This window comes from Eucyclogobius newberryi, unplaced genomic scaffold (assembly GCF_026437365.1).
Source record: "Eucyclogobius newberryi isolate DKJ021-1_F unplaced genomic scaffold, fEucNew1.0.hap1 SCAF_22, whole genome shotgun sequence".
Classification (NCBI taxonomy): domain Eukaryota; kingdom Metazoa; phylum Chordata; class Actinopteri; order Gobiiformes; family Gobiidae; genus Eucyclogobius; species Eucyclogobius newberryi.
In genome coordinates, this window is record NW_027315857.1 from 11555348 (window position 1) to 11578682 (window position 23335).

Genomic DNA, 23335 nt, shown 5'->3' on the forward strand with positions numbered 1-23335 from the left:
CTCAAGTAAAATCAACAATCAACCAAAATACAGAAGGAAAAAGTGATTTAATTAAACTTGTTTTGGAATTATTTTTTTTAAAGTCAGTTAAAAACAGGAACGCAATAGCCTACTATGTCCTGTAGAGGGAGCCAAAGACGAGAGCTCAACTTGACAGTTGAAGTGTAATCATGGATTTAATAAGTTTTGCTATGTTTTTAGAATTCTCACTTTTACCATTTTCTTGGTGCAAGATATTTCAAATCAATTGTCAACCCATTTGCTCTAAATGTACGAGTTCTGGTCCTACACGTGGACAGGGTCAGTAATCACATGGTTTCTTATAAAAAAAAAATCATTAGTATTTGGATACTTGGCTGTAAGAAGAACGCTTAATATTCATAATTCATATTTATTATATACAGTGGACAAAATGTATGCAACAGTATGCAGTACCATCATCATCATACTGCACGCTGAACCGGATTGGATCAAATCCGATTTTATTATGATCGTCCCTTTGGAACGCACTGTTTATAGCCGTATATTTCTATGATATAGGTGTTCAATATGTGGATCTGATCTTTATCCTTCTCCCGATCCTGGTCCTGGTCCTCCTGCTGCTGCAGCTCAGTCATAGACCACTGATGGTGACCTTGACTTATTTATAGCTCATAGGGGGCGCTGCACACTGGGACCAAACCCAGTCTCAGTTGCACCTACATTTTTCTGCCCTTGGATCTGTTTCGTCATCATTTCGTATTGATCCAAGCCCATTCTTTTAGAAGATTAATAATTACATAAAAAGGCTGTTAATGTGACTCTGAATCGATTCCTCATCCAGTCAGACACAAATGCTAATGTCTGTATTATTAATTATGATGAGGGTAGATCAGTGCGTTCTCATCAATACTAACGGTTAGGGTTATTCAACAATATGAAAAAAATTAACATGGACAGTTACATGCCTGTATTTTGTATTTTTCCAAGTTACTAGTAAATTGTTACTGTATAATATTACTGCTAATATCAAATATAGTTACCATGGGTTTGCACACTGTTCTGATTATGTGTCCCATTCCAATTACTTATCAAATCAATCCAATCCGGAGAGAAGCTTGCACATCCTGTATGTGTAAGGAAGAGTCCAGCCCTGTTCATTTCAACACGTTTATTTACATTCTCTCCATACATGTCAACTCACGTGAAGCCTCGGCATCTACTATTGCATGTGACAGTCAGTGGCTTTTTTCTCCGTTCATTCCAGTTCAGTCCTGCTGGTCTGGTGGGGTGTGTCCTTTGGGGGGCGCTCTCTCAGTCGACGGGGCCCTGGAAGATGAGTTTGACGTGGCCCTGCTCGCCCGTGAGCCAGGTGCCGCAGAAGGGGCAGGCGGCGTGGAAGGCGTGGGTGCCGTGGGGCAGGGGGATCTGGCTCCACCCCATCACAGTCTTTTCCGAGCACACGTGACCACAGGGGCAGAAGGCGTGAGTGGGGGGTCCCGCGTCCAGATACAGGCCCCCTTCGCAGCCCAGCCACAGGGGGACGTACGGCCCCACCCTCCTGCACATGGGGCACTCCCTCTCCCCTGTGCTGGCCGGAGCTGTGCCCCCTGGACCGGCCGGGCCCTTCTCTTTGCGGTAGCCCCAGTTGTGATAGCCGTGCACGTGGCCGCAGTTCATGTAGACCCAGGGCTGTTTCTTGTCCACAATCTCGCGCTGGGCCAGGCTGGGGAAGGCCAGGGTGTTGAAGCCCACGGGACACTGCGGCCGCGCGGCGTTCAGCTCCTGCCGAAGGGACTCCAGCTGTTTGAGGGTGGGAGTGTGACGCAGACCCGCGGGGGTCCGCCACAGCAGGGTGGCCCCGCACAGGTCGATGAGAGAGCCGTCCTGAAGAGTGTTGGACTCGTTCTCGACCTGAGAACAGACGTCAGTATCAGTAGTGTGTGACAGAGCTCATCTGTCAGTGTCAAACTCTATTTGTTTCTTTTTGCTACTTTCATTTTTTATCAAATCTTCTCTGAGGAGGCTGTGAACTCGGTTTATCTTTCCCTTTTTCATTCACATTCAACCGCCACATGATGGGACTGTACATCAGAGTAAGCAATCATCTGTATTTGTTTGAAGATGAACTGGATTAGAGTATTGATACTGAAGTTTTAACAGCAGCATCGCAAAATTACAAACTACAAAAGCAAATTTAAAAATAGATTTGCCAAATATTAAATTGATAACCACCAAATCTGGTTTGACATAATCCTGATTATGGTTACATTCCCATAAATCACGGCAAAACGTTTGAATATTTTCACCACATTTTCTCTGTGAGATTCAGTAGTTCACACAGCGGTCGAGAGGTCAAAGGGTCACACGGGGTTCACAGTGTCTGCTTGTGTGTAGTGATAAGGTAATGAATGCTTCTTTTATTACTTTTCTCACCAGTTTGCCCCTCTGCTGGGCCGAGCGGGTTTCCCTCAGGGCAAAGACGTTCCCGCACACAGAGATCTCCCTCCACACTCCCGGAGACGGCTCGGACACGAACTCTCCCGCCGGGTGCATCACCAGGACCCCGTTTGTGGTCAGGCCGTCCATGAGCCCGTCCGAGGTCCTCCACTTGGCCGCGCGCTCCTGGACGACATGCAGAGAGGTGAAGGGAGAGTTAGCAGGGAGAGGAGGGGTGAGGAGGAGGGAGGAGGGGGTTGTCAGAGGTGCTGCTGCTGACAGAAAAAGCAAACGTGGCTTTTCTGTGGCTCTATTTTTAGAGCAGTGCAGGATGACTACAGGACTAATGCACACTGATGCAGCAGAGGCGCTTATAGCACACAGCAGGTTATCTACATAAAAGAGCTGTCAACAAAGAGCAAGGAAACAAGGGAGACTACAGGTGTGCACCCTTTTGTGTTCACCGCTATACAAACATGTGTATCATCGTTTATGCTCTTTATATTTTAGTTCAAAGCATCACATTATTCTAGCTTTTCGAAAGTTTGGCGTTTTTTTGATCAAACCTGAACATACAGCAGTTGCATGTTGTGAACGTTTGTGTGGCTGTGGTGCGTTCAGCGTGTTAGCACAACAGCCCGAACAAGATGGAATAATAATGTTTGTTCTGGTGAAGAATAGACGTGTTCTGTAAATGAGTCATGAGTCCAGTCTCACATATGGAAAAGCGATGAGGCCATAACAGAGCCGTACAATAGCTATCAATAGGAACAAATAAAAAACCCTCTGCTGGTCCTTCAGGCTGTATACTTCGACTGCATGACCGGTTATGTAACAGTTGTGTGTGCAGCGTGCATGTGAGCGGCTGATGATCTCTCTGACTGCTGGCCTGGTTTTGGGCTGTTCTGATGAATGTTGCATGGGATGAAGTCATTCTGCCTCCAGTCGTGGCTATTCTGGCTGCACATGGCACAGTGCACCTGCGCGTCACGTTTTAGCCCGCCCCGGCCTGCTTCTCTCTCTCTCTCTGTGTCTCTATAGTCCACTCATCAAGGTTAATGATATTTAATACCATAATAATAATACCACTCATGGATTTGTATACGTGACCAGCCGACATGTGCAGCGCCCATTAAATCCTTACTGTTTGTTCTTGCTTTCATACTCTGTATTTTCATTTATTCATTTAGATCTACCATTTCTACATTCGGTCTTGACATCTCTGTATGTTTTACAAATCCTTGCTGTGTTTATTGTTTGGAGAATTTGCTCTCTATAATAGAGCCCATGATTGAGCGCATGGTTGTGTATTGTTACATTTAGTATGACTCTGTAGTGAATAGAATCAATGTAGTAAGACTAAGCTCTGAATACGCACAGATCTCCGCGGTCATGGCCTGTAGGAGGCGCTATAGGGACAGACTTTCAGAGCCCTGGTCCTCAGAACAAGCATGGGTGATTTGTCAGCGCTCAGATGCACTCTGGCGCTCATGAGCCTGCTCACATGCACCTGACAGATATGATGTCACCCGTGGGCGGACCTGCTGTCCTTGCGTGTGTTTCCATGGTGACCGGGTCATCAGCGAGGAGCACACTCACCCCGAGGAAGATGTTCTTGGAAGAGTCGAATCCAGCGGCGTAGATGCGTGCCGTGTAGGGGGCGCTGCGCTCGCACATGATCCTGCAGGCGTAGCGGGAGATGGTGCTCTGTGCTGATTGGCCGCCGTTGCCTCCTTCCCCCACAGCTCCGCCCCCTCCTCCCTGGCCACTCCCACTGCCTGCTGTGTCTGTCACCACAAAGTCGATCATGCTCTCGGTGGACCGGCCAATCTGCGGTGACAAGTCGTTCACATTTAAGACAAGAAAGTGAGAAATGACATCAAGTAAACATCTCTATTCTGTTCTGACCTTGTCTTTTATGTCATTATCCATGACCTACAATTAGACCTCTATACGGACACAGAAGCAGCTCTGTTTGCCATTTAATTTGTATATGGGCAAGCAAATTTAAATAATTAGACCATTACCAAAGCTTACCAGAGCAAATTCATATTCTAGACAGATTTATCAGGCACACGGACAGCGTTTGGAAAAGAAGTCCACTTTCTGCAGTGTAGAATTCCGGACAACTGCAAATCATTGTGTAGCGATTACTGGAATACGTAGAAAATAAAGAATTCAAGTGTTCTCTATCGGGCTAATTTTGAAGTGTTTATGCGCCTGCAGGTTGGTGAGGTGTTACACATCATGACTCGAACAGCTGTAGCGCTGCTGTCGCTGTGAAATATCAGAAGAACAGAAATGAATTTCATGACTAATCAAAGGACAAACGCTTCATCGCCAGCGCACACTTTACTGAACCGGCTTTATCTTCTACAACAATGGACGTGCTGTCGTGTGACTTGAGGGTGCAGGCAGGAGTCTGGGAGGAGGACAGCACCTCCTGGGCTCGGGCCTCTGTGGATCTCCTGTTGATGTTCCCAGACATGTCTGACTCACGGCCTCCTGTAGAGAGCCTGTGCAGAGGGCTGGCTCATGCTCGCCCTCAGCGCTGGCTCCTGACGCAGCACTCATCACGACAAGACGCCATTTCAAGTCATCATTTGTCACCATGGTTTTGCCAATGTAAGGTTAAATAAAGATAAAAAAAAAAGAAAGTGTCGGGAAAACCTATCAATCGTTTTAAAGCGCCTAAATCAGAAGATACCAGAGAAGACCAAAGATGTGAACAAACGACACAAAAAAACAACACTTTTAAGTCCCAGTGAGAATCATTATTCACTCATTAAGTCCCATTTGTACCATTTGAGAGTCAGTCACGACTGATCGCCAGGGTTTAGATTTGGGAGGAATAAATTGGGTAATTTTTTGTGTTAAATGGCACTTATTAAAAGTATGTATTGTTTATATTTTGAACATTTTTATGTGTATATATATTGTTGATGAGAAAATATATAATGTAAATCAATCACTTTGAGTGAAAACATTTTTTTTTTTTTTTGCCATATTGTCAATCAGTAAATCCACTACAATATGGACGTATGAGGGTTTACACTCAAATAAAAGGATATATTGTATTAAAGGACAAATATCATGCATTATTTTTCATTGTTATTAGGCTTTAAACATGCACCTTGAGTACATTTAGTTTGGCATCTCATGTTTCAGATTTTTCTTTCTTTTTTTTTTTTACTGAATTTCATTTGGATCTCTGCTGTTTCTCATGGGACTTACTGTATAATTCCCTCTGCTGCCAGTAGATGGCGCCAACACTTACAGTAGTAATGTGGATCACAGGAAACCCTTTGTCATTTTGATTATTTACATGGGACAGACACACTTGTATTACTAATCTGATGTTTAGGTAGGAATATTACGCACATTCCTTGCTATTGTTTGTGGATTGTTCTGTCTACAAATAAGTCATTTTAGTGTCTTCAGCTCTACCAACCATTGAAAACTCATTCGTGCCTGTAACTAGTGGAAAGGTGCAGGCGTTTTGTTTGAAGCACTGCATTGTTCCTCATTATTGCTTAATTCAACATTACGCATCAACATTTTTACCGCCGTGCTACAAAACATCACGTCAGCGCACTGGACACTGACCTGAAACATGTCCGTGTTGGTGTCATGGGTATACTCCACAATGACGGAGTGGCTTCGTGACAACGTGTAGGAGATGCTGTGCTGGCTTTTGTTGCTGAGTGCCTGCCCAGGGAGGGAAAAAACACACATGAATCGAAAATATAGTACATGCAGCAGGGCACATGGCAGGGAGACAGCAGCCAGAGGACACAGCGGGCAAGGGCTAAATCATCTGCATCGAGTGACAGTGGATTAAGGCTGCATCAGAAATCACCAGCTCCCTAAAGGGCACTGGTCGACTTTAGCCTAACGCGTGGTGAATATCTAATCATACAAAAGACATCGTAGTAATCAAATCAAAATCAATTTATTTTTGTAAGGCCCAAAATCACAACAACAGTTGCCTCTGAGGGCCACAGGGAGAAATGACGTAACCAAATCTTTAATTTTAATCAAACCGTTTCACATCGTCAATCATCATCTTGGGGCTTTTTGATCAAGAGCGCAAGTGTGTTTCAACCTTTTGTAAGACGTGGCGCACTTTTTGGGTTGAAAAGATTCCACGATACATCACTAAAACATGATATGACCTTTTTGTGTCGAAAGTCTGGCAAATGATGTGCAAGTCTGCGTCTGGTTCCTGCGTCTGTTAAATCCATGTGCGATTCCATTAACTCAAATTGGACATTTTTCTAAAAATGCACGTGGCACGACCTCAAGGTGCAGTTTGTTCCTCGCAAACTGGTTGAAAAACAAGGCTAGGGCCAATCTTCTGTCAGTGAAAACATGTGATTCGGAGTCGAGGTCGGACTTGAAAGAATTTGACTTTTTTTAGTTTCAGACGGCACTGATTTAAAGTCGTTCAGCAACAAATCAAATTGGAAAAAAAGAAAAGAAAAGTAAGAAAATGTATAAACTGTAAGGTTCAACTGTAAAACGAGGGTCTTTCTGATTTGACCAAAGTGCTTTAGTGGTCCACCAGTTACTGTCCTTCTGAAAGAGCCGGACATTTCCACCAGCTTTGTCTTCCGAGCTGTGCCAGATGGTGTGCAGAAAACCACCATCTGGCAATGCTAAAAAAGCAAGTCAGGACGGCCTTTTTTACAATATGAAGCAATGTTTAGTAAATTAAAGGTGCTGCCAAACACATCCGTGATTCATTGGGTAAAATATGCTTCTCTCCGTCTTTGCCAGTAGCTGTTAAAGTGACACGTCGTCACTGGGCAGACAGCAAAGATTAAATCAAGAGTGACAGGGAAAACTAAAGGGCTGAATTATTCTGTCAAATGAACGGTGTATTGTTTGCCATGATTCGAATTGTGCTCCTCTGACAACTTGACTGCACAATCGTCATAACCTTGAAACGCGACACATTTCTGGTCCTTTATCGTAATGCGGTTGTTTTGAAGCGTACCTTTGACACCAGGGGAGTGGAGACGTTGTGAATAACGTCCGGTTTGACTCCGTTGGCTTTGGGTCTCTTGTAAAGGGCCAGACGACTTCTCCTGCGACCCTTGTCTCCATTGGACAGAGACCCATTGTGCCTGAAAAACATGAAGACAGTGGTGCTCAAACTTTTTCACGCCACGTTTCGCCTCAACAATGTATTTCCGATCATTCCGAGCCCCACCAGGTCCAACACAGGTCTAAAACAGGACTATTCCAGGGCGAAATCAAGTCGCAAACGGGACTACAAACTTGTAACAGTAGATTTAACTATAAATTCAGCAAATATTTGACATCTAGTTTGACAGAAATGTGTTAAAACGTGTCTTTAAACGTTGTAGTTGAGCTTTAATTGTCAGACAGTCTGTAAAATTAATCACTAAGGTTCAGAAACATCCCTTTTTACCTTTATTTGACAATTTACAACATAAGGTTTTTCATTTTTATTTTTAATCGTCTAATTTTTACTCACTTTTTACTGTAAACGATATACACAATATTCACATTTTTCAATATACTGTCCTCCAATGAAGACACGATTTTACACGTCAATAAAAATCATGCAATTAGGTGCATGTTAAAGATAAAGTATGTATATCGACATTGTTCGCTATTGATTTATTGATTCTTTCATTAATATGGTTGTCTGGACAGATTGTGAGTTATGTTTCATTATGCATCAGAAAAATGAAGGCCTAATTCTGGCCGTATGAGTCAGACGTGGAGCTGGGTGAGCGCTGGTGTGCTGCGGGTCAGAGAGGATGTGAAAGCCTCTGGTGCAGGTGACCCTCCCCCAGTCTCAGTCCTGTAATCACATGAAGCCCTCCTCATCACTCATGGGCCGATCGATCAGAGAATCTGTGAGAGGCACATCCAGGCTGCGAGTGCACGTACGCTCTGGGTTTGCACCGGCTCGTTTTGGGCAAAATTCTCCTTTAGATTTAATTTGTGACCTATTTTTCCCCTTGTTTGTTTTGTCTGTTCCTGTTTATACTGTATTTCAGGATCGATTTGAACAAAACAGTAGTAGTTTTTGACATGGGAAGTACTGTACGAAATAAATGCTATAAATCTGTAAGATAAGATAAGGTAAGATAATCCTTTATTGTCCACACATGGGGAAATGTCATTGTTGCAACGCAGTAGATACAGAGGAAAAGGACAGATCACTTATAGGAAGAACTCTTATAAACAAAACTCTTATAAACAAAAACTCCTATAGACAAAACCTCTCATTTCCTAATAAGGAATGGAGGGGAAAAATAAATAAAGATAAAAATAAATAAAAATAAAATAAATAAAATAAATAAAATAAATAAAATAAATAAAATAAATAAAATAAATAAAATAAATAAAATAAATAAAATAAATAAAATAAATAAAATAAATAAAATAAATAAAATAAATAACAGCTAGCGTAAGCCTCCATTAACATCATCATACATGTGTCTGTCCTGAGCAACATAGTTTAGGGCTGTGCAATGAATCACATTTTAAACGTCATTATAATTATTGCTCTAATCAATTCATTATTTAGGCAAAATATAGATTTTTCTGACAAACATTGCAGATTTGCTATTTATGTTTTAGTTTTAGAGGAGACATAGTATGCTTTCCCCCAGGTACTTGGTATTGAACTATTATATAAGTAGATCATCATTTCACATTTTGTTATATATTGATCTAAAACGGCTTCATTATAGAAACACTGACTTCCAGTTGAATTTTTATTTTTGAAAAGTGGCTACATGACATTTTTAGAACTCCACATGTGTCACTCGGAGTCTTAATTCTTCAAACAACTAAACACGGGGATGTGGGCGGGGATAGGGGGTAGGGGAAAACAGCACATTTCTGAGCACTTAAGCCTCAGATGCAGGGCAATACAGGATTACTCAAACACGCTGGAAACAATCCAAATGCAACTCTGAGTAAAATAATGATGAGAAAACACTGTTGTAACAAGGTTAAACGCTCATTAAAGAAGACTTTGCATAATGTGTCTCCTTTAATAGTTGGATTCAGTTCAAAGAGCACATTTTATCTGAAGGAACGCTGAAATATGAAGTGCAAAACTAATCTAAGAATCCCATGCATTTCCAAACATGTTTGTAGAGGTTTTAGACAGACGTGATATTTGGTCCCAGTCAGATCCAGGGTAACTGGCCTTGCCCTCAGTTCTTCATGAATAATTGTTTGTATATGTACGCTTTTGAATTATGTCGATTTTCATACATTTCGACACTTTACTGAACAAGTTTGAATCGCGTCATGTTTTAAAGCACAGTGTAAGAGCCCAGTGTTGATTCCACTGTGTTCTTACTTTGAATGAGACCTTTGTGGAGCTATATCTAATTTGGTTCGGACAGATTCTAGAAAACCGAGTCATTGTTTGCCCACGTGAATTGGGCTCGGCTAGAACCAGGATTTGCGTAAACTCTGACAAACTACATTTGTTTATGTATTTCTCTGAACGCAGCCGTCAATGTTTCAGTTCAGTCAAATGAGGCCAAAGACCCACAAATGACAAGTAAATTCCCTTCAAATTCATTCATATTTATAACATAGTAAAAAGTAAAACCATGGCATTAATAACTTTCCCTTTGTCTGTTTGGAGCAGAGTGTAAAAGCTGTGTTGCTGCTGCTCCATGCAAATATATGAAGGTTCCTGTTCCTGAGGGAAACAAATGAAGTGGTCAGCCTGTCCATTTGGTTTGCTCTGTGTTCAAATGTCATGTAAGTTTAAGTCCCACATGAAAGCCTCACAGTTTGTACAAGGTCTTAATATGCTGCAGATCCAGAGAACTGGCACATTGTGTTCAACGCGGCGAGGTTTTTCTGTCCTGAACCGGCTATCGAGATATCAGAAAAAGAACAGTCCACTTCCTCTGATTTGTGAACATATTCCTGACAAACCTGGAGAGCAGCAGTTCTCAAAATGTTTAAAACAAAAATTGTGAGAAGGAGCTACTTTTGATGCCCAAAAGAACATTTAGTACTGTACTTTTCTCCCCGTGTGGTGAACATTTTGTCTCAATCGCTGAAGGAGAACGTCCAAAATTCCCTCTAAAATGATTTATTGCAAAATAAATTATAATTGATTTATTTTCATAGCTTGCTATTTTTGTTGGATGTTCTTATTTTTTTTCTCTTTTTAAAATATTATTATTGTCTATGTCCGCCCATCCCACTGATCTTAAGCTATATGTGATGGTCAGGACTAAGTTAGCTCGAGGTTTCTCACCATTTTATTCATAATATAAACTTAAGTGACACAAATTATTGGCAATAAACTGTAATAACACCATATGCAAAGTCTGAAAGTGTTAAGGTTAAACTTAAACTGTCTCAACTGGTAAGCTCCTGGGCCAAATAAAAAACCCAAACTAAAATTGTAACTTTTGACAATAACACACTGCACATGTTTTGTCACTGCACAAACATCATTTACATTCAACATTCCGACTGAGCGGCAGAATGATAGAAAAGTAGTTTCTCCAGTGTTGCTCCGATTGTGCTATGCTTAGCTAGCTTGTTTGCTAACAGCAGTGGGAGATAAAGGACACTACATCTTTCCCCATAACAAACTTCCAACACAGTTCCTCAACAAACAAACTGAGAAACAGCTTATTTAAAGAGAGAAAGCGAATCAGTTCAACAGTTCAACCTTTATATCAGTGATAAATGTGAGCATTCCTATTGTTTATCGGGTTTTCTTTTTTTTTTTTAGATATCAAATACAAACTAAATATTATGTTGCGTTGTAGACTTTTGTATTTGTTATTAGACTGTTGCAGCTCTTTCACATTTTAGATGTGTTTTGAGCTTTAACAGGGGAAAATGTCTTTATTCTTTCAGAATGTTATGATGTCATCTGCATAAAAACACCTCATTATGAAGTAATGTTGTGCCTCCGCTGTACAAATGAGCTGAAACCTTCTCGTGCCGTTCTCCAGGCCGGTGGCAGGGGCTTACCCTAAAACGATGAGCTCTCCGTACTTGACGGGCTCCTTGTCCTCAGAGAAGACTCCGTCGTGGGGCTGCGAGCTGCACCCCAGAGGAGGCGAGGGCTGGGTCTTGTTGCAGGACGGACGCAGCTCCAGTGATGGGGGGGGACACAGAGCCTCTGAGCTCCCCTCCAAAACCATGCCCACGGGCCCAGACTGAGGCTCGCTGTCGGGGGAGAGAGAGGAGCACGGGTCAGACACACGGCCAACAACTGGACGGAGCCAGCTCATTTGCATTCGCAGCAGAAAAGGGACATTTGAGCCACTCAGCACACATCTCACTTTCAGGTACACTTTCCACTTCTTCTAAAGGGCTGGTTTGGGCAGTCTGAGATCATGACATAATGTGTGGATTGACATATGACAGATCATTGATAACAAGTGCTGAATATGCGGACTGTCCAAAGAAAACCAGTAACTAACGTTGTTTTAATCTATAAAAACTGTCTGTTCTCCTGATACAAGACAATGATTCTAAATGTACGCAGGGCCTCTGGCTATTAGTGTTGTCATGGTACAAACACATCGACCGATACGGACCGATTTAGGGGCCGAAACCAATATCAATACCAAGGAGGTTGAAGGTACCGAGAGCTGATAGATGACAGATATATTTAGTGATGTCAAAAAATTGAAATAGGCAGCCAATTATATAGGTATTTTTGCATGCAGTACTTTTCAGTTCACTACTGCAATAGTCAAGAACTCCTAACGTTATACATGTAAGAAATAGAGAAATATAGTTTGTTTTGGCTACTATATCTCTGATGTCAAACCCACCTGCAACAAAAATTACGTATTTCCATGGTTTTTATGCAACAAATATGTATACACTTTTGTTGATTTTTAACTAGACGTTTGATTATGTTGCAAATCATATTGGGCACAGCTGATTTTGTCCACATCAGGTTTTATTTTCAGTGCAGGAAGCTTTGGTTCCATCAGTGAACACGACACTAGCTCGTGCTCACAGCAGCTGCTGCCTCCTCTGGGGACACGTCTGGACAGGTCATCACAAGAACACATGGCAATATTGATTATTGATATTTTGGGTTGCATATTACATTGTATTGTCTAAAACCAGAGAGAGTTTTGTGGTAAAGAGCATTTTCCTATTGTTGAAATCAAGTTTGTAACTTGTGATATTTAATTATGCTGTTTCTGTCTTGATGTGGATAAAAAACCTGCTGAAAACCAGTTTTAAATGAGTCAGGCCTGACTGAAAAGTATTCAAATCTTTCCTGTATGAAATGAAACCTAGTCACTGTAAACACCTGCAGAGGCTTTCATATGAACACACAATAGGCCCAGTGATGTGTGTGTAGGATAATAAACTATAGGCCTATAAAAGACTGCAATACTAATATATGCTAATAATAATACAGTCAGTAAAGTAAAAAGTAAAAAGTAAAGGAAGTATTTTAATGTTTAAAGTGAGTGGGCGACTTCTACTGAGTCCATAACCTGGACTTGATGATTCAGATGAGTTTTCTTCTCTCGTTTAAAGAACTGGCAGATCCTGGTGAAGAGTGAGAGCAGTACGGGTCTGTAATGGTGCAGTGCAGCTCTGGACGTGGCTCTTCTGGTAATTGTCATCGTGTTTAGGGGACATAGCACTCTGTGTTTGCTGACCGGGGCCTTTAGGGGTACGGCTGGTTTAATAGAATTGGATGGGCAAATGATCCAGCTTTTTGCAAATCCGAAGTACATTATATGCAGTAAATGAGCATCAGAAATAGCAATATATAGGAAAACTGTCTAACTTTCGAATATGAAATATGAAGTGTATCCAGCCAAAACCTAATTTGCATTAGATTTGACAATATTTTGCATTGTCTTCAGTCTATTAGTATTAAATGTGTTTGACAAAGAGGCAGTATTCTCAGTGTGCGGCACTCTTAACCACCAGATAACAATCTATTGACTAAGTGTCAGCTTCAGAATCTAAATCAACCTCAGGAGACAGGCCGCATTTTGAAAGCACTCAATATTAGTGAAGGCAACACCGAACTGCTCTCATTCTACGCACAGTCTAACAACTGAAGACGTGAACTGGGAATCCTCTGCATCAGATTACTCATCAGAATATTGTGCAGCAAAGTACTGTACTAAGACCACAAACAGCTTCTAGAGCAGTCTTAATAGTGGGGCCTATTATTACGCTCAGTGGGCGGGACCACCTACACTGTGAGGAGCGCTAACAACACGGCTCTTAGCTTTGGTCTGTGTTTAAGCCGATTAGATAATCAGCCTGGGATTGTCATAGGAACAATACTCAAAACACGCTCTCAAATCGGACTCACAGGGTTCCCACTCCTGAGCAGACATCTCTGGACAGCACAGAGACCCTTACAGCCGTGTTTGAGCCAGTTCTGGACAGCACAGAGACCCTTACAGCCGTGTTTGAGCCAGTTCTGGACAGCACAGAGACCCTTACAGCCATGTTTGAGCCAGTTCTGGACAGCACAGAGACCCTTACAGCCGTGTTTGAGCCAGTTCTGGACAGCACAGAGACCCTTACAGCCGTGTTTGAGCCAGTTCTGGACAGCACAGAGACCCTTACAGCCGTGTTTGAGCCAGTTCTGGACAGCACAGAGACCCTTACAGCCATGTTTGAGCCAGTTCTGGACAGCACAGAGACCCTTACAGCCATGTTTGAGCCAGTTCTGGACAGCACAGAGACCCTTACAGCCGTGTGTGAGCCAGTTCTGGACAGCACAGAGACCCTTACAGCCGTGTTTGAGCCAGTTCTGGACAGCACAGAGACCCTTACAGCCATGTTTGAGCCAGTTCTGGACAGCACAGAGACCCTTACAGCCGTGTTTGAGCCAGTTCTGGACAGCACAGAGACCCTTACAGCCGTGTTTGAGCCAGTTCTGGACAGCACAGAGACCCTTACAGCCGTGTTTGAGCCAGTTCTGGACAGCACAGAGACCCTTACAGCCGTGTTTGAGCCAGTTCTGGACAGCACAGAGACCCTTACAGCCATGTGTGAGCCAGTTCTGGACAGCACAGAGACCCTTACAGCCATGTTTGAGCCAGTTCTGGACAGCACAGAGACCCTTACAGCCATGTGTGAGCCAGTTCTGGACAGCACAGAGACCCTTACAGCCGTGTTTGAGCCAGTTCTGGACAGCACAGAGACCCTTACAGCCGTGTTTGAGCCAGTTCTGGACAGCACAGAGACCCTTACAGCCGTGTTTGAGCCAGTTCTGGACAGCACAGAGACCCTTACAGCCATGTTTGAGCCAGTTCTGGACAGCACAGAGACCCTTACAGCCGTGTTTGAGCCAGTTCTGGACAGCACAGAGACCCTTACAGCCATGTGTGAGCCAGTTCTGGACAGCACAGAGACCCTTACAGCCATGTGTGAGCCAGTTCTGGACAGCACAGAGACCCTTACAGCCGTGTTTGAGCCAGTTCTGGACAGCACAGAGACCCTTACAGCCGTGTTTGAGCCAGTTCTGGACAGCACAGAGACCCTTACAGCCATGTTTGAGCCAGTTCTGGACAGCACAGAGACCCTTACAGCCATGTGTGAGCCAGTTCAGTGGTGCAAGATGTCAAAAATAAACGTACTACTTTGAATTCCATTGCAGTGTAGGTTAGTGTTTATTACTCCATTTGTTCGTACAGCATGATGATGGGCGGCTCTGGATTATTACACAGTGCTTTGAATAAAAGATCTATCCATCATCAATCTGTGAGTAAACTTGAAGCAGAGTATTATTAATAGCAGCAGTGATAGAAAGCAACAAGTAGGTTCTACTACATACTACACTATAGATCTTTCCGCTGTAGGAAACTTTCTCAGTTCCTGGTTCTTTCTTTAGGTCCAGTCCCCATTTGATGAGCATTCGCAGGTTCTTCAGTCAGACCAGAGACTTTAGTTGAGAAATACGTTTCCTTAATATTTTGATGTAGAGAAATACAGCCCAAAAATTAAAAAAAAAAATCCAAACACACAATTCTTAGCAGTTACTAAAATTATGATTGACTGGATGATTGTGTTTTATTGTTAATTTCATTGTTTCAGATGTTTTTGTGCTTCACAGTTTTATGCACCTGGTTTACAGAGCTCAAAAGGAGTAGGATGAAGAAAAGACATTTGAACGTTCTAATGTTATAGTCAGTTAGATCCACTTGTTGCTGTGTGAAGTGGGACCGGGTGGTTCTCTGACTAATTAGGGAATTGGGACTTTAAAGTGTGAAAACGCGTTTATATTTATTAATAGAAATGAGGGTTGGGAAATAAATGGAATTGGAATCCAGATTAAGTCAAATCGTCAATCATATGCTTCAGTCAGTCAGAGCACAGTTGCTCTGTCAGAAAAAGCAGGGGGTCATTTTTCTATCGCCCTGATGAAAAGTCTGTCTAGTTTATTTCCATGAAATCGCTTTCAGACGATCAGCCTTAATTGGCCAGCACAGGCCGATATTTAGTTTTGGCCATCCTGCTGCCTAAACACTACATAAAGCATTATTTTAACATTTAAGTAAGACGAGTGCATTGCACAGAACAAGTCCACCCAAAACAAGACCCTGTAATCCCTCATTCGTCCAGGAGAGTTCCAATGTAGAAATATTCAAATGTTGTTCTGAACAAGATGTTTTGACTCTGATCCAAGAGTCATTCTCAATCACAGATTGTGACAGATTGTGAGGTTGAGAATGACTCTTGTTTCTCAAAAACAGCGTCCAGATGCCTACATTTGAACATTTCTTTTTACGATTGCACAAAACTAAACTACATATTGGCCCCAAAATATCATATATATAAAAAACCCAACATTCGATTGCTATTTGCTCAAATTGGATGCCTGCGATAGAGCCCTGTTTACCATTATCAACCTTCACCTTTGATTCTTGCAACATGCTAAACCCAGCTAACTTCTCCAGGCCTTTCCAACATGGCGGCCCTTCCTCCCAGCAGCACAGGGAAAAGCCCCTTCATGCTGCCGTCACCATCATCATCATCATCACTACCACCACCGTCTCTGTGTAAAGTCCACGCCAAGTACAGCAGGGCTATAATCAAATGTGATCGGGTTTGGTGTGCACTGTGAATGATGCATGATGGGAACACCGCTTCATAATCACATGACGGATGGTGGCTGGCGAGGGACATTTCATTAGAGTGGATGCAGAGGTGGAGGCAGATGGGCTCAGGGGACATATAGGCAGGCGCACAGAGGAAGGTTATAGAGGAAACGCTGCATTATACATAAGAACATTACATTTACAGAGCAGACAGCGCGGAGGGAGTCTTCTCACCACAGAACAGGGCCTACGTCTGCTGTAGTACAAGGGTTCAAACAAGAAGCAGGTTCATTTTGGCCTTGTAAAAGAACTGGCGACATCGTCCAACGCCAACACTGAGCTGGAGAACACTGTCCACAAAGAAGAAGGTGAGATGGTTCTTGTTCAGAAGGTACAAGAGCTACAAAAATGGTAAAATCCTCATTACTGACCTCTTAAGCTCAACCTCAATAAGGAAAAGGTGGACAAGAGAGTCATGGAGGCAAAGAAGAGCCCAGAGAAGACCAGGAAGAACAAATGCCTCTTTAAGCAAATGAAGCACTTTGCAAAGTTGGTCTAAACAAAGATAAAAAATGCTGTAAAACACAGCGTGGGTTGAAAAGAGCATCTTTTATGTGACGAAAGAATTGGAATTATCCACCATCCCAGAAAGACATGAGGCGTCATCACAACCTATAGAACCACCATCAACCCATCTTATACTTCCTCCTTTGACTTCAAGTGAAAGACAGAATTGAGTTCCAAACACTGCTCACGGTTTCCATTAATGAAATCAATCATGTCTTCTTTTAATGACCCTTTTGTTTGTGTTGTTTATAAAGACAAAAATAGGTTGTGGAGGCGTGGCCAGTCTCTGTAGACAGGCCACTTCCTGGAAGATCAGCCGATAAGTGACACGCCACAGCAGTCGGTGACAGATGCTCTCCCAAACACGTCACGGCAAAAAACAACCTGATTTCATCTCTAAAAACAAAACAAAAATACTGCCTGTTTCAGTCCTATTTAAATAGGACTAAAACAGGACTGAAACAGGACTAAAACAGGACTGAAACAGGACTAAAACAGGACTGAAACAGGACTAAAGCAAGACTAAAACATGACTTAAATAGCCTGTTTTAGTCCTGTTTTAGTCCTGTATCAGTCCTGTTTTAGTCTTGTTTTAGTCCTATTTAAGTCCTGTTTTAATTTTGCTTTAGTCCTGTTTTAGTCCTATTTAAGTCATGTTTTAGTCTTGGTTTAGTCCTGTTTTTGTCCTTGTTGAATAACTGGTTTATCAATGTTTTAGTCCTGTTTTAGTCTTGCTTGACAGTCCAAAGCGTGTTAAAACATGTCTTTAAACATATTAATTGAGTTTAAAGCTTTTCAGTTTGTGTAACCAAACAAAGAATCATGCACACGAACGACACAAATGTCTTAAACTGAACACATTCACTAAACTCAACCTAAAGCATCACTTTTGACTCTTTCAGCAGCATCACAACATGGCTTAGGAAGTAGATAATAAGTATACAGGCCCAGAGATCAGTTTTGAATCTTCAGTACTAAATATATCTGAAAGGAAGCGCTGGTAATGATGAAGCGTAGTATTTTAGGAGGAGTCATATATTTCGTGGCAGGGCAGGGCAGGGCGCATGTGCGGAAGTGTCCGGCGCTGGCAGGGTGATGGATTGCCTTTTCTGTGCCATGCATTTTCTAATCAACCCACAGCCATATCCTGGAGAGAGGGAAGCGGTATTACAGGAGGGAGGGAGGGACAAAAAGCACCACGTGACAAAGCAAGACAAAGGAAAAGGAATAATAGATAAAGAGTGTTGGAGAGACACTGGGTTTGTACAACAACAGAGGAGAGAACCACGCACCGCACCGTGACACGCCGGACGCAGCAGTCTTTTATGCAAATTCAAATTATAATCTATTCTACAATCTGAAGAAGTGGTGGAAAAAGCTAGATTTAAGTTAAAGAAGATGATTCTCTCCAAGTACAAAAGTAATACAATTAAAAGCAAGACAATACATCTAAAAGTATCGATACTCATATACCAATCGATATTAAACTAGTATCACATTTAGATTTGAACAGTCTTGTCTATTTTGTTCAGTTTTATTTAGAGTCAGAACAGAAAGAAGCTTAATATATGCATCATTTTATAACCTAATCTGAGACAATATCGTTCCAAATATAAGTAAAGGATTGTATATTCCATCTCCTTCCTAAGTGTTCCGTTACTGAGCCCCAAGAAAAGACTAACATCTTGTCATCATTTATCATCATCAACATCTGTTACTTTCAATTCCTTTTTTAGCTTTTGGACAAATACATTTACAGTCATCCCTTAATTATGCTGAGTGTTTTGAGGTTTAATATATTTTTGAACAGCTTCTGGGAGAGTATTTTATTTCACGTCAAACATTATTTGAAGTATTTTGTAATAGTCAAGGTCTTTATATTTAATTAAATCCGATTCAACAAATAATGGGGTTGTATTCATTATATCCAATTATATATTTTATTTATATTTAATTTTTATATTTTATATTTATTTTATTTAAAATGTTTGACATTTTAAGTGTTTTTTTCAATAAATAGTTGTTGTTAAAATTGTTATTACACTAATTATAATAGTAGTTTACTTCACAATTTCATTTCAAACTTTCAATTCAATCTATTTTCCTTCTCACTGTAAAATAGAAAGTCCAGATTTTGTCCCAATCTTTTTCTCCTCATATATTTCTCATATTCTGGTGATTTGCCGTGTATCTTATTCGCGGATTAGCAGAGATCTCCTGAATAAACACGTTGCTAATAACGTCATATGGCAACCAAAGCAAAACACAAGTCACATGGTGTCGCTTTTACTCCCATGTGATGGAGCTGCAATGATGTAATGCACTGTATTTATCCAACAGGAAAAAAAACATTACAATAATTCAGATGTAGGAATAAAAGTGTGCTCAAACGTAGCGTGAGACCATGCAGCTACTCGTGCCCACTGCAGGAGGGGGGCGTGGGAAGAACGGGCCTCTTCTAGAAACAAATGAATGGCTAAATATATCTCTTTGGCAGTTAATAATGGACTGAATTATAGCCCAGTGACAGCGCTCATCGTGTTACAGCTTCGTTTTAAAAAGACCTGTGTCATTATTATTCATCTTTAAGTTGGATTCTATGTATAGCTATAATTATTTTTCCTCTTTAGCGTGTGTGATTGTGTCGGCTGCATGTTATATAAGAGGAGTTCACACAGATGAAGGTCCTGCTCTGCCTCTGCTACAACCGTCAGTCCAAAGTTGTCTCTTTTTAGCGTCACAATGGTTTTTTTTTGCATTACTTTTCAACAGAATTGTTTGAGCTTGATGCTTTTACGTAGAACAAGAGAACTGTGTTAAAACGTGTCTTTAATTGTTTTAGCTGAAGTTAAAAGTCCATATGACATGTTCAATTTACACCTAACTGACACGATTTCTGGCAGTTTAAACAATAATAGGTGTTTTTTTGTAAAATCTTACATATAATCATGTTTAGCACATTTTTAATAAATGTGTATTTTACCTGTTACATGCACTTTAAATATGAGATAATGTGGAATAGGATTTAAAATGACTCACAAAAGTGCAAAAATATAGCTTTATATGCTAATTTGGACATTTACTGCATAATTTGCTCTTTTTGCAGCATATTTTATTTTCATTTTATATACTCAATATTCAAATTGTGCATATATTTTAAATACACGTTCATGATATTATTATTATTATTATTATTACCCTTATCATTCAGAAGCTGTTTCTGAAACCTTTGAATTTGACTCTCTGTGAAGCTGAGACTCTGTAGTTTTGGCTTCTAATGTCTGATTTATTCTAATCATAAGTGGTAACAAGCTTGCTAGGCATTTTTTCATCAGATGGTGGACATTTTGGTTTTATACTACATTAAATACAATGAATATAATATTTGCTTGCATTTTATATCCTGAATGGGCTTTGAGTACTAGCATTGGGGTCCATATAGTGGAGCATCACTGTGGCGTGGGGACATGAAGATAAATGGCCAGAGGTCTTCTGGGGCCTTATATCAAAGTGTTACGTAACCGTAGGAGACATGGCTGACCCTGCAGTGGTCCGTCTCACCTCTGCTGTTCTGTCTGTTCAAAGTGTATAAGCCTCATCATCATGGGCAGAATGACATGTGGAATCAGGGACTTTCTGAAGGTCAATATCAGCTGCTGTCATTTCAGCACTAGAGAGATCAGGTCACATGTCACGAACTTCCCAACAGGGCTGAAATCCAGGGCCGTTTCTAGCTTTACGGGGGCTTTGGGCAGTCTGGATCCTATTTAACACATTATGTACACTACTAAACTGTCCTATAGTGAGGCGTGAAGTCCACATTCTTTTGGGGGCCCCGTACATTTGCACATTCTGCCTATGACAGGAAACGCCCCTGTAAAATTCACTTTTCATCAATAGAAATGCAATACCCACATATCAGCTCTTGGCTTGGAAACATCCAATCAGGATAAGAATGTAAACTAAATTATCCATTTGATTATGAAAGATGCAACCAAATGGAATTTAGGTCTTTAATTAAGGTATTTTTGTGGGTAGTGACTAAGTAAACATTGAGAACAATAAGTTAATTATTTCTTTGCATTAAAACCTGTCTTTAATACCCCTAAATCAACGATTATGTAATCTACTAACAAACACAACTCCTGTGGTTTTAATACTGTTATATAACCAACCAGGAAAGATGTGGCCTGTTTCCTACACGCTTCTATATTTATCAGAAATAACTTTGTGAACAGGTTTGCCGTGACTGTGAATGTGTCCCATTCAGAGGGGTAAGTGGAATATTCAAACGGCGATGTAAACTGGTCTGCAGTGAACAAAGGGCTCTCAGAGTGCTGGTGTCACTTTCCTCTGGCTGTGCACATGCCAGCACGCACCACGGCCCTCAACTTCAAACCTTTTTTATGTGTCTAAATAAAGTTCACCGGAAACGTCTACGATTAAAGAACATTATACAAATGTAATTATTGGGCTAAACTTTCCAACAGTTAAACTCAAGGCTGCAGTTTTCAGTTGAGTTTAGTAAAAGTTTCCCGTTCTGGCGTTACAAATGTAAGAGGCAGGATTATTATCATATAATCTCAACCTGTTGATACCAAAACAGACTGTCCTGTTATCATTTCTGAATAGCCCGTGTTATATGCTTTGGTAAAACAGACTGAACTATGTTGTTTATGTATTTTGCTTCTATGGACATAGTGAGTCTTTGATCGGATATGCTCCGTCTAATCTAATGGAACAACAATTAACTTAACTCTATTACATCAGCACTGTATAAGATTATGACAGAAGATTATGATGGAAACGCTTTGGAATATTCTCAATGGGTCGCTTGCTTGTCTCCAGAGAGATGGAAAAGTTACTGTGGGACATTTCAGGCAAATCAAACACATCTCCATGGAGACAAGCTGCTGACAGACCCTCCACCAGAAAAAAATACACAGTGGCCCTTTAATAGAGGTGCACCTTTAATACTAAAACAATGTGCTATAAATAAAGTGGGTTTGTACACCAAGCCACGGTGTGTACAGTGTGTTCATGATGACACGTATGATGTAGTATTATTATTAGTATATAGTATGTAGGCCTACAGTCTGACAATCTTATATATTTTACTCTCACAAATCATGTCATCATAACATTACTCAGCAAACTCCACATACTGTACTGCCAAACATCCAGCCCCCCATAACCGCGTGTCCCGTGTGTCCCGTGCGCCCCTCGGAACCGTCACTGTGTCATCCCCGTCCTGAAGTGATAATGCGCCAGAAAAGCCCCGCTCACTGTGGGAGCCTTCAAACACGGCCTCGGCGTAGTGGCCCCTGCCCTGAGCGCGGGGATTGCAGCGGATTGCGTTTTTTCCCAGGACCACGCTGTTCTCAATGACGCGTTCTCCCCTTTCTCCAGACGCGGTGCCGTAGTAACACGAGCGCATCTGGCCATGAGGAGGCTCCGGCCGGAACACCCCGAAGGCCCCGTGGCGATAGCGTTGATTTTTTTGTATATATATATATATATATTTTCACGCAGACACGATGTGCTAATATATATTTAAATAGGACTGCACATAAACACAGACTACAGTATGGCACACACGCCCTCCTTACGCACAGACACGCAGCTGTACCAAACACAAGATGTAAATAATGCACGAGCTCAGCGAATATAGCTCCAAAACGCGCTTTAAAAAACAAATCCAACTGCTGTTTATTACCGTTACTCACATGTTGTCTTTGTCCTCCACCGGATTAAACACAACAATCCGCCAATCAAAGGGAGCCGTGTCACGCATCCACCCTCCACATCTCCAGAGTACAATAAAAACAGGCCTTACCCACTGATGGTTGCTCCGCTGTGGTGCCTCCTGCTCCGGGTGGGTGTGTGAGGGGGAGAAAGGGTGCGTGTGTGCGGGTGTCAGTCCCCGTACGGTCTGGGAAGCCTCGAGAAGAAGACCAAGGAGAAGATGTGAAGTGTGGAGGAAACAGCAGCAGCGGCAGCGGCAGCGGCAGCAGCAGCAGTGCAGGAGAACATCGCCTTTCCCTCCGCGCGCCCACGTCACGAACACACGGCTCTGGACTGAGACGCGTCTGTGAGCGCTGAGCACGGGCGGAGGAGAGGAGGGGAGGAGGGGAGGAGAGGAGGAGAGGAGAGGAGAGGAGGAGGGGAGGAGAGGAGGAGGGGAGGGGAGGAGAGGAGAGGAGAGGAGGGGAGGAGGAGAGGAGGGGAGGAGAGGAGGGGAGGAGGGGAGGAGAGGAGAGGAGAGGAGGAGG

At 42.0% G+C, this 23335-nt stretch overlaps 1 protein-coding gene across 3 annotated transcripts; it reads right to left on the reverse strand.

Annotated features, from left to right (window-relative positions):
• Positions 1 to 1135: 1135 nt before the first annotated feature.
• peli3 (pellino E3 ubiquitin protein ligase family member 3) lies at positions 1136 to 23183 on the reverse strand. 3 transcript variants are annotated; one of them, XM_072458757.1, is made up of 7 exons: positions 22900 to 23183; positions 11425 to 11622; positions 7418 to 7547; positions 6025 to 6126; positions 4018 to 4248; positions 2407 to 2604; positions 1136 to 1893 (listed from the first exon to the last, which is right to left on the reverse strand). In XM_072458757.1, exons 2-7 carry the CDS (start codon positions 11595 to 11597, stop codon positions 1294 to 1296), a joined length of 1434 nt encoding a protein of 477 aa, XP_072314858.1. In that variant the 5' UTR covers positions 11598 to 11622; positions 22900 to 23183; the 3' UTR covers positions 1136 to 1293. The 3 variants fall into 3 exon arrangements, with proteins under 3 accessions (XP_072314858.1, XP_072314857.1, XP_072314856.1); XM_072458756.1 differs by lacking the exon at positions 22900 to 23183 and adding an exon at positions 22790 to 22898 and having other exon boundaries at positions 2416 to 2604; XM_072458755.1 differs by lacking the exon at positions 22900 to 23183 and adding an exon at positions 22790 to 22898.
• Positions 23184 to 23335: the final 152 nt, after the last annotated feature.

Coding starts and splice junctions, on each gene's coding strand:
- peli3 (XM_072458755.1), bottom strand. CDS start 22,857: ATGCGTGACACGGCTCCCTTTGATTGGCGGATTGTTGTGTTTAATCCG. Junction 6,127..7,417: donor CCACTCCCCTGGTGTCAAAG/GTACGCTTCAAA, acceptor CTCCCTGGGCAG/GCACTCAGCAACAAAAGCCA. Junction 4,249..6,024: donor CCAACACGGACATGTTTCAG/GTCAGTGTCCAG, acceptor TTGTCACCGCAG/ATTGGCCGGTCCACCGAGAG.